General features: G+C 36.8%; 1 protein-coding gene across 1 annotated transcript in view; it reads left to right on the forward strand.

The window, feature by feature from the left end:
* The window catches only part of LACE1 (lactation elevated 1), a gene marked incomplete at both ends in the record, with an annotated part of 36,036 nt that extends 26,276 nt beyond the window's left edge, over positions 1-9,760 (forward strand). Inside the window, one exon of the mRNA XM_008947858.1 lies at positions 9,678-9,760. Coding sequence (XP_008946106.1) covers positions 9,678-9,760 — 83 coding nt within the window. The remainder of the gene's footprint in view (positions 1-9,677) is intronic.
* Positions 9,761-11,474: the final 1,714 nt, after the last annotated feature.

Raw genomic sequence — 11,474 nt, forward strand, 5'->3', positions numbered from 1 at the left:
TATCAGGGTAAATTAGTCTAATTACACGTGGCAGTTTTATTTGCTTGTGATGTAATGTGAAATGAGGTCCTGCCTCCCCCCAAAAAGCCCGAGCCAATTAATAAAGCTTTTAAGCTCTTTGTCACAGGCCACCATGGAGGTCTGCAGAGAAGAACTTTAATCCAATAAACATTTCATTTAGATCATGAAAAGAAAGCATGAGGAGAAGCTCCTACAAGAGAGGGTGTTACCAGCAATTCTAGCCATGAAGAGATGTGAGGAATTTGCCAAATTAACCGAGGCCTTCATATTTAACACATAAATGTGTCAAAACCAATAATAGAATAATTTAATTTGCGTTGAACCTTATATTGTTAAAATTCTAAGAAGCCACAACTGTTTTCTTCAAAGACTTTACTGTTGAGCTGGATGGACAGGGCAAGGGGAGGTTGTGAGAAACCCAGATAGCAAATAACACTGGCTGAAGCTGGTGGAAAGAAGGGGGGGGAGAAAAAAAAAGGAATAGATAATTAGGTGTAATTAGTGTGTATGAATTGTTGTCTCCCTGCCCTTGGCTTGAATAAATTTTGGAGAAAAAAAACCCTAGTGGTGAAAACGCTTTGATGTAAGAAGAGTCATTGTGGTTTGGCAGCATAAAGGCAGTGTTTTATACTTCTTACATAATGGTTGTGATACAGAAAGAGTGAATGGACTCTGCACCCCACAGCCTGCTTTACAGCAAGGACTTTTGGATTCCCTTGAAACAAAATGCATCAGAAGTTTTCAGTTGTTGGTAATGAGGTAGTGGACCTCATCAGAGCTAAGTGTAAGCCATCTTTAGCTTTTGTTTAGATCTTAATCACTTTTATTTTTTTTATTCTGGGAAATCCAGTTTTGTAAATCAATACTACTTTTTTTTTTTTTTCCCCCTGCCTGCCAACAGTTCTGGCAGGAGCAAAGGCTAATACTTGGAAAAGAAATACAAATCAAATGTTAAGAAGAAAACAACAGCAAAAAAGAAATCTAAACAAATAACTTTACCCAGGATATAATTCCAGTGAAGTGCATGTATTAGGGGTGAATTTGACCCTGAGTTTACAAAACTGAGTGTTATAAATTCAGAATGAACTCTTGGCATTTGTTTTCCACAGAAAACCACAGCGTATTAGGAGATTGAAAGTTGCAGTCAGTCACAGTTCTTTAGCAAAACTGAATGTTATACAGTGGTTTGTGATTTGGGTTGAGTGGGTTTTGTTTGGTTGATTTTTTTTTTATTTATTTATACTTACTCTACAAGGAAGATTTTTTATTTTTTTTTTTTTTTCTTCCCTTCAAGTGATGTGAAATGGGGAGAGCTGTTCAGTGTAATTCTTATTATGTGCAGGTTTACTCTGCCATTCCTCTGCTCCCTGACTGGAAAAAGGAGAGGCTATTTGTCTCCTGCCCAGCATAGCCACATCTGCACCTCCTGAATTCTTTCACTTTTGTCTGAATATCTGAAATGCTATTCACAGAACAGTAGATTTTAAGAGTCTCTGTCATTATTCATGCACCATTATTTTACAAGTTAATTGTCTATTTTTCCTCTTCTGAGGGGTTAGATGATTTGTAGCTAGACATTAAAATAAGTTATTGAGAAGTTGTACAATAGATCGTATGTTCCTTGTGGTAGCAAGAATAGTGGGGTTTCTTATTTGTTAAAGTTCTGAAGGCTGTAATGTAAACTTCTGCTACTTCTATTGAATTACTCTTACCTCTAAATTTATCTCTGCTAAACTCTTCAGTTCAAAGTTTAAATGTTCTTGTCCTAAAGGTAAGAAAGAGTTCCATTAAAAAAATTGTATGTGGCAGTATTTCACTTTCCAGATCTTAGGTCCATTTAAAAGTAATTCACAAATAAAATGTTTGTCAACTGAAATTAATCCAAGCATCATTAGTTTCACTGATATTGCACAGTGTACTTGGATGACATTTTGAAAGTTTTCCTAAAAATATGTTCATGTGGGTTTCTAGGGTTTCATATATTATTTTGCAGTGTTTAAGAATGGAACAAGCATGAAATGTGTAAGGCTAGTGTAGCAATTTCCCATACTTCATTATTGCACATTATGAAGAATATGGGGGAAAAGACTGTAGAAAAAAAAATAAAAAAATTAACCTCTTAAAGCATTTTGTAGAATAAATAGCCTTTTGTACTTAAAGTTGATTTGATCTCTGAAAGGCAACACCTGAATATCATGCAAAACTAAGTAATTATGCCTGATTGTAAGGTGTTTTTTTTCAGGTATAGGTCACAGGAAATTCAGCTAGGGTAGAGTATGTACAAAGCCAAGAAATATGCAGATTTTCTGTTGTAAGATTGTGTAAAAATTATTTACAGTTAATACTTGCATAAAGGTTCGAAAGGTTGATGAAGTGATATTTAGTTTTGTTTTACTATTCACTGTGTGTCAGAATGTAATTATGACTGATTCATGAAACTGTCTTAGCAATGAACCATCTTTATTAAAATGCTGATCAAGAGAAGAGCTGACGGTAATAAAGAATAGAACATTTTAGTCTTGTTGCTTTTGAATGATTGCTAATTATCCCAGAGGTCATGTATAGTGCTTATGAGGATTCATTGACATTTTCTTTAAAGTCTACTGTTTCAACAACATCTGAACAGGGAGACAAAAACTGTATGCACACCCAACAATGCTTGAACCAAGTTTTTATCTGCTACCAAATACCTGATGATTCCTTTTCTCCTTCTTGCTCCCTCCAAGTACAAGTCATTCCCATGGGTCAGTGCAGCAGAAAGTTAGGAGTGTTACAAACTTGATTTATTTTCTTTCTTTCTCTGTACCAATTTTAAGCATGGATAAAAGGAGCAGGCCTTTGAAGGTCGTGTACCTGCACCATGCTTCCTTGTGACCCGTGGTCTGGTTAATGTTCCTTTAGAGCTGCACCAGAGGGGAAGTGCTGCACTTTTCATATGCTTCTCTCAGCAGGCTGTGGACAGATCTGCCCAGCTTCTGAGTCCTAGCTGGACCAGTTTCACATTTTGAAACATGCTGGTGATTGCCACTTGCTTATGACTTTGAGAGCACACAAAAGTTGAAATCTGTGGGTATGCTTTGTATGTCAGAAACAATTTGGTTTTGTGTGACAGGATTCTTGGTTCTAGCACAGTTACGAGTCATGGTAGCCAACTGTAATCATATCCTTTGGATGAAGAAAGCTTTTCTTGAAATCACTTAAGATTTTTAGGAAAGAACAATATTCTGGTTGACTAACGCTGCATGAAGTCAAATAATGAAAACCAAGAATGGTTAAGTCTAGTGAGCTTTGTTTGCCTTTTAAACTCATTCTCTGTTGCTGGCTGAGGATTCTCATCATGTGTCTATGTTGTGTGATGTGAGAGAATTTTTCTCTCTTGGGCTGGATGCAAAGGTATGAGAAGAAGGATTGCCCAGCAACACTCTTGTTATTTTCCAATTGGCTGAAGGGAAAGGATATTGGTGATCCTGTGTATTCTTAATAGAGACCAAATTGGCAGGACGAGTGTGGGGTATGCTTTAGTGGAGTGGTGGTTTTTTTTTTTTTTGATATAAGCTAATAGAAAGAGTCAGATGCTGGCTTTGCATTTGATAAAGGAGGATGGTACCTACATAGAAATTATGATTCCTTCTGCTCAGAATGAGTGGTGAGAAGTTGCATTTCTCAGGCAGCACTTGGTTATTAAGAGCAGGTGTTTTAATGTGTTTGTTAAGAGCTACATCAGAGGGCAAGGGGTATTGTGCAGCTTTGCATGCCTGGGGACAGGACTGTGCTCTTTGCTCATGTGGAAGGTATTATATTTGATACTGCAGATGCAGAGCTACCACGGCATTTCTAATTGTCTGGTTTGACCCAAGTGTGAAAGGCTGAAGAAACTCAGCAGATGTGAGAATGAAGGTAACGATCATCCCAAGGTGAAGCACATCTCTGTTCCTCTGCACCTTCTCTGTGGGTCCTCAGATAAGGTTTGTCTGACCCTGGGGGCCAACAGGATGATTTGTATGGTTTTTATATTGGTCTTTCTTTTTCGTTCATGGTTGGGTTTTTGTTTTTGTTTTGTGTTTTTGTTTGTTTGTTTGTTTTTCTTAGTGCCATTAAAATTCAGAGCAGAGAATGACAATTAGATTGACTTCTGATGGTCTTCAGTAAAATTAAGCGATATCTATTCATCTGCATTTTCAAGGGTCATGAACTGCTCACAGTTTGAGCTCATGGGGTTACACGGCATTTAGTACAGCACTTAATGTGGACCACAAGGCCATCTCTGAGCGTTTATGGGGTTTTTGTGACACATGGGAAACACATGTCTTGAGAACTTGCAGGTTATCCAGTTAACTTTGACTGCCTCTTGAATTTTTCTGAAATGTTTGTTCCTCTACTTAACAATCTACTATGTTATGTACTTTAATTTATTGAACAGTTAAGCATTTTAATAGCTACCATCCTTGATTGTAGCAATAGAGGAATATCAGAGTTGCTTACAGGAAGAAACATTTAATTCTATTAGACTATATTTTATAACTTTCTACAGTAGGTATACTGAAAGTCTGATTTTATCTATTCTATCTGAAGGTGGTTGTTGTAGGTGTTCTGTCTCCAGCTGAGCCTTGAGGCATTGTCTTTTTTCCTTCTGGAATAAAAAGTTTCTCTACCACTTCAGTGGAATTGAGTGCATGATCATGCTAGTATTTTTAACTTACTAATTGCGTTTTCAATTCTGTAATTGTATTTGTTCTTTGTATACATAAATACATAAATGACTTCAAAATAAATTGTATGACTAATTAATTTTATGCATTTGAATTGAATAGGGTAACTCAGACTTGAAATATCTCAATAGAATAGAAAATCTGTTGGAAACTGTAGATGGTTCCAAAAGGAAACTAGACTAACTGTAGCTACAATTTAAGTATTTCTTTCAAAAGAAAAGTAGTTTAGCCTCAGTAAGTGAAATCTGAAAGTTTAAATTTCCATCTTAAAGAAGGGAAACCAATAGTTACACTTGTGGCTTTGACAATTAAGTATTAACAATCTGAGCACTCCAGTTAGTTCTTTGGCTGTTGATTAGGATTCCGTGGTGGTGATTAGTGAGTGTGAGGATGCAATCACATCTGTAGGGTTTAATCAGTCCACTGCTGGAGAAGTTAGTCCAGAGATGAAGAGACAGAAACGAGAACTTCTGTATGCAATCTTAGTAGGGTTTTTCCCCGTGCTGCAAAAAGACAAAGAGTAAAAAGTAGTGAAGCCTACCTTCCCCTCCTTCTCCAAACTCACAAGGGTTTGTAAATGATAGTATTGATTTTTCTCAGTATGTGATGCAGAGTATCATGTTGTTGACACCTGTGAAGAGGAAAGAAGACGTGTGGTGGTATTCACATACTCACCCTCTATGAGGTTCACATTTCTGAGCACTATTTGTTTTTCCTTACCATGCAACCATGCATCTGGTTTTCACTTTTGTAAATCTAGTGTTTTAAGTGTTTAGTTTGGACATAAAATATTTTGGTGTACCTTATTTTCTTGTTATACATTCTGATTATATGCTTTATAACATTTGAAGCATTTCTCTTAAAAAAAAATTATTTACAAATATGACCATTTTGCCTCTGCATTCCTGTGAAGCAGGTAAGTGATCGTTCACGTGTGTAGAAACAAGAACTGTGGTGGGCACCCTTGTCCACAAAGGAAACTCCAAAAGGAAAAACTTTTGGATCTCAGCTCAGTGCATAGGTTCTCTGTGACCTTCCCAGTGCAGGTAACCATGTGCCGAATCCCCCGTTAGAACTGTCTCCACCTGTATGTTCTTCACGTGGAGGAGAGGTGCTGCTGTGGTTGCCTGGTGGTGCAAGCAAGCCTCCCATTACTGCCCTTCCGTTCACTGGTGCTGCTACCACACACTTCTCTCCTGGGCTGCATAGAGCTCAGTTCATGTCATTAACATTGCTCACGCCAGTGCATGTTTGTGTGCTGTTTTGTTGGCACTACTTTCTTTCACATTATCATTTAATGATAGGTTTCTCTATTTACACTTCTGTTTGATTAGTTATGTTATTTTCAAGTAGCACCTACAGTTCTGTACTCTACTGTCATGTATTCGTATATGGACAAGGTTGTTCCTACCCTACAAACCTGTAGTCTAACAACAGCAATCATGTTTTAAAGGAATGTTTTCTGGGAGCATGTTACTACACAGGTTATAATGGTTTGTTTTAATGGCAGGGGCTGTCCATTTTATGTATATTTATACAATCCCTAACAGTATAGGTGTGAGTGAGCTTTCAAGTGTCTGAGTAAAATAATTAATGACAAACAGTGGTAGATATTTACGCAAATAAACCTGTAGAAGGGTTAGGAAATTCTTGTGGCTGTTTTATTTTTATTTAGAACATGGGCTCTAAATGGCTGGAATACTTTCCTGAACTGAACAGCAGTCTGGAGAGGACAAAAAAAACCAAACAAACAAACAAACATAACAAAAAAAAAACCAAAACAAAACAAACAAACAAAAAAAACCAAACCAAAACAAAAAAAAAACAAAAAAAAAAAAAAAAAACACCAAGAGGGTGGTGGAGGAGTGGGGAGATACTGGCTTTTAGTTCCAAGCCAGTGATTCTTGAGGGAGTAATGGATGAAAAATATAATAGAGAAACAAAGTAAAATATAAACCAGAATTTGACTGAGAATGCTGATTTGAAAAATAGGAGACAGAACTGTATTGGAAAGGTAGGACAGAATTAAGCTAAAGTAACCAAACCAAAACCAGAAGTTAATTAGGAAGATACAAGGAGCACGATAGTAAAATGCCAAATGTTTTCCAAAGGACTAAGTATCTCTGTTGTCATTAACTGCCCTCTGCTTCTTTGCTTATGTCATATATTACATGAAATGTGATCTAATGTTATCTACATTAGAATCAATAGTAGTACGTTAATGTAGACATACAAGGCAAGGTTTATAGGGAAAAGAAATATCTTTCATTTAGGCAACCTTTTTGTAGCTTAAAAAGGTCCCAGAAACATAAATAAGCTTTTGAGCACACAAGCTCTTCTTAACTAGTGTCACTAATGATAGCAATTTTTGCTGAATAGTGATGATACTAATTACTTTGAGAAAAGAGAAGGAAGACAGAAGAAATGCATCTACTTCATGGCCACATTAATGGTATTTACATCTACAGTTCTTCTCTCCAAAACTCATTCACTGTAATGTTAAATCATGGAGTCATGACAGACTGTTGGTGCATTTAAGGACCGGTAAGTTTGGAGGCAGAACACAAGTGGACTAAAATACCGTGGGACCAAGTGCTGATTGACATTTCAGCAAGCCGCAGTGACCAGCATAATCTAGCCAAAATCAGCCTGTGTGTGCACAGGACATCTGCTCTACTCGGCAGGCCCTAGCAGCTGAGCCACGAGCAGCACTGTAAATATCAGCACAATACATTTACACCAGCTACAGTGTTCAGGTGCACCTTTTTTTGCTTCCAGCCACACCATAACCACGCCACACTCCTAAGTATATCTAGTTCTGTGTTTGCTCTTCACTCTGTGTGCAACCTTGAGAGAGCAGTAGTTTGTCAACCTGTCTTGAAGGGCAAAGAGATGAGGCTGAATTCATGCAAAATTTCCTATCTGTTGTTTCCAGGGGGAAAATAAATAAATAAATAAACCCCAAACAAACAAAATAAAAACCACACACAAAACCCCAAAACAGCATTACTAAATATCCAGGTTTCTAAAGTTAATCTAAACAATCTCATAGTCTGCATAGTTGTGGTACATTGGTGCTGGGTTTTTTTTGTTTTTTTTTTTTTTTTTCTGTACTAACCTGAAGAAAATACTTGAGCTAATCTACTGCTTTGGAAAAATGAAACCTTAGGCAGAAAGATGCTGAACATCAGTGCTGGGCAGAGAAGAGCTCAGTACATCAGCTTAACTGTGAAATTTCAGGAATCTTCCTTCTAGGCTTGACTGCCAGACTGATGCTGAAGAAAAGCTTAAATATCCTCCCTCTCTTGTGCATATTATTACATGCCTCTGGAACTTTTTTCTTCTGCTCTGTTATTCTCTTTCTTTGTAAGCTTTCACAAAAAGAAAGGGAATAGATTATAATAATATTGTAGCACCAATGCTATTGGTTTGCAGTAGCCTTAGCCCAAAATAATGATTTGATTAGCATGGCTTTTCACTTACCGGAATTAAAGACACATGGATTTTTCTGGGATTCTCTGCATCCAGGATGATTTTTTTTTCACCTTCTTTCTTCAGCTAAATATCTTTGCAGAGAAGTTGGAGGTTTAAAATAGGTATAGAGCCTTCAGCAATAGCCATATGCAAAAAAATAGTGCAGTGAGTTATCTCAGTCACTCCTGCAGATATTTGTAAACTGTAAGTCCTATGCAATGCATTTGTTCAAAGGGCCATTGTTCCTTAAATCGCTGATGATAGTTCTTCTAAAATTTAAGGTTTTTTTTTTTTTTTCCCTGCAATGTAGTTGCTACAACTGAGATTTGACATTTCCAATCTTAATATTTGAATGGCCTCAAGGAGGCTTTGAAGAATTTGACACACAGAATATGAAATGCTTAATGAGAATATTAAACTAATAGTTCATAGTGCAGTGAAGAGGCAGAGTAGTTTAATGGATTCTAGCAATCCAAAGAATTGTAATGGTCTTGAACTGCCTAAAAAAAAAAGTTTTATTGCTTTAATTAAATTGTTGATAGAGCTATATTTTCTAAAATATTAAAAGTTTTCATCCCTTTCTTTTGCTTCTAGCTATATAACACCCAGAAGTTGTGTATGTTTGCAGTAGTAATAACAGATAAGCAGAACTATTCCCTCTGCCAGAGGGTGTAAAATCTTGATCCCACTGAGGTTGGTGAGAATTTTGCTCTGAGCCTCAGGCTCTGAATCAAAAAAGCACCCTTTAGTACAGCTGGGTTTGAGTTTTCTAACAGAAGCAATTATTGTGACTACTCATGGACAGCTATATCACAGTTGAAACCTTACAGGTTGTTTAAAGGGGAAGAAAAGAAGATCCTTTTCTGAGTCATTTCAGACATTACAAAACCAAAACAGAATCTTTTTGATACAGAATTTTGTGTATTCCTCTTTATTCTTTGGTCCATTTTGAAGCAAGACTTGGTGTTGTTCATGTACTTATTTGACTCATAATTTTTTTTTATCTTCATAGGAGAAGGAAAAGGTAAAATGATTTTTAGCTTATAGAGAAGAAGTAGTTTTACTTGTCTCTTGCTAAAATTTGTTTGTGGTTTTATTGCCCCTGATTTTCTATTTCTAAATGTATATTCATTAATGTGAAAATAATTATTTTTACATATCCAACAAAGCACTGCCTAGAGAGGGTGAGTAACATCCACCCTCATTTCATTATCCATGCTTCCGATCTGTATTAATTTTCTAGTTGGTGGACTTTTGAAACTGTTTACTTTCTTGTTTTGAATATGTGAATAGTTTCCAACCTCTTTGCTTTGCTAGTTGTAAAGGAGACCAGTTTTGTGATCTTGAATTTCATTTTTGCAGATCTTATTCATTCTGATGGTTTATCACAGCAATGTGTCTTCTCTCCAACACAGACAACAGTAAATGCAGCCGTAGACTGAGGAGAGCTCTTCTCTCTTTTTATCTCTGCAGAAACACTGCAGCACAGTCCAGCTCGATTCTGGAATAGACTACAGGAAACGAGTGCTTCCTGCTGCTGGAAAACTTTACTACCTGTAAGTTTATCTATGATATGGTCTTTGCCCTCTTCTTCCTTCTTATTAGCCAAAAATTTCCTAGTCAATGGGAAATTAAAAATGTGTAGTAGAATTAGCAGAGTGTGACTTTTCCTTTCTTTGCCTTCTGGTCCATCTTGTTCAGCAAACCGCCTTTCATTATGTCTTGATAGTAACTTCATTAAACTACATTTTCAGTATCCACACTAGCATCATTTGTAATGTGTGACTGAATAAAAACTAATTAGATTTTTTGGGGAAGTGTGGTGTTTGGAGAACTGAAGTGACAGATGGTTAGAAAGTAATGAATATCCTCTCGTAAGAGATTGCACAATTCTCTTCTAATAGAAGAACATCCTTATTGTATTAAAGTAATTAAGTATTTATAGAAATCCCATGACAAGGATTCATTTAATGTTGGGTGTTCCCAGTGCCGTGGATTTAAAAAAACAAAACAAAACCCACAACCCAACACCCTCCTATTTTGACAGATTGTTTCTGTTTATTCTGACAAAATTTCTTTAGGACTTTATTCTATATTTGCAAATAAGTATATTTGAAAACAGGTTCACAGTTGTGCTTATGGTTGTAGCATATATCTGCCGAGCAGAAACATACTTTCTCTTTTTTATATACTTAGAAAACTTTGCATTGTAGACATTTTTCTATCTCATATTTGCTCTTACAGTATTATTTAATCAATCACAAACCTGAGCAGGGCAGACAATAACTTTAAATGAGATTTATAACCACTGTATCTTTCAACCCAGCATACAATATTGATTTAAAAATTGTTTCCATTAAATATTTTCATTGATGTGACAGATTTGAAATAAAGTATGTCTGTATCACTTTAGAATAAAGTTTGAAGTTGTGGTTGTTTGTCTGGAAGGAGGAGTACAGCTTAGTAGAACTACAACATGTAACTCTTCCTGCTTCTGGAAGGAAACAGCGGAATTTTATATATGGAAAGCAGGTCAAATGCACGTTCTGTATCTTCAAACAAAGCATAGCTGTATGAACATAAGAAAAGTAACTGTTGTTCTATGTTCTTGCACCATCTTAGCAAGTTTTGCAGTGTCTGCTCAGAAAACCCGTTTGAAGGGGCTGCTGTTGTCCCAGCATTGCTCATCCTGGCTCTAGTTCCAATGTCTATGCAGCTGTCCCTGCTTACAGCCCCGCTTATTGTGCCCCTTGCCCTCTGTGACTTTCTGTCTGATGGTTGTGGAGAGCACCCATCGTGTTCTTTTCTCACTGCCTATGCCCTGAAGAAAGGAAGAGCACGTCTGTGCTGGTAGCAGGTAACAGGCTAAACATGGTGCCTGCAGCACCAGCTCTCTCGGGGAGGAGAAATTCGGAGAAGCCTCAGGAGCGGTACCCAGCCAGAGTATCTCAGGGTATTCTGCTGTAAAACTTGTGATCAAGTGAATGGCAGAGATTGGTGATAAGTCTGTCTCATGTTCTCTCATTGGAAGGATGTTAGTTACTTCTGGAAGTTGCGTAAATCATTAGGAAGCAGTGGGGGGAAAAAAGAAAAAAGAAATCCCATAGCTACCAAGGGAAATAAGATACTTCACTGTTCTTTCTTTTTCTGAGGGAATATTATTCATTCTCCTGTTCAAACTTATTCAAACTTGTTTCAACCCTACAGAACTAGCTCAGTATGTGGCAATATTTTTGTTTGTTTTAAAATTAGGTATTCTACAGTATTTTG

The sequence above is a fragment of the Merops nubicus genome, unplaced genomic scaffold, assembly GCF_000691845.1.
Source record: "Merops nubicus isolate BGI_N331 unplaced genomic scaffold, ASM69184v1 scaffold31979, whole genome shotgun sequence".
In the NCBI taxonomy this organism is placed as follows: Eukaryota; Metazoa; Chordata; class Aves; order Coraciiformes; family Meropidae; genus Merops; species Merops nubicus.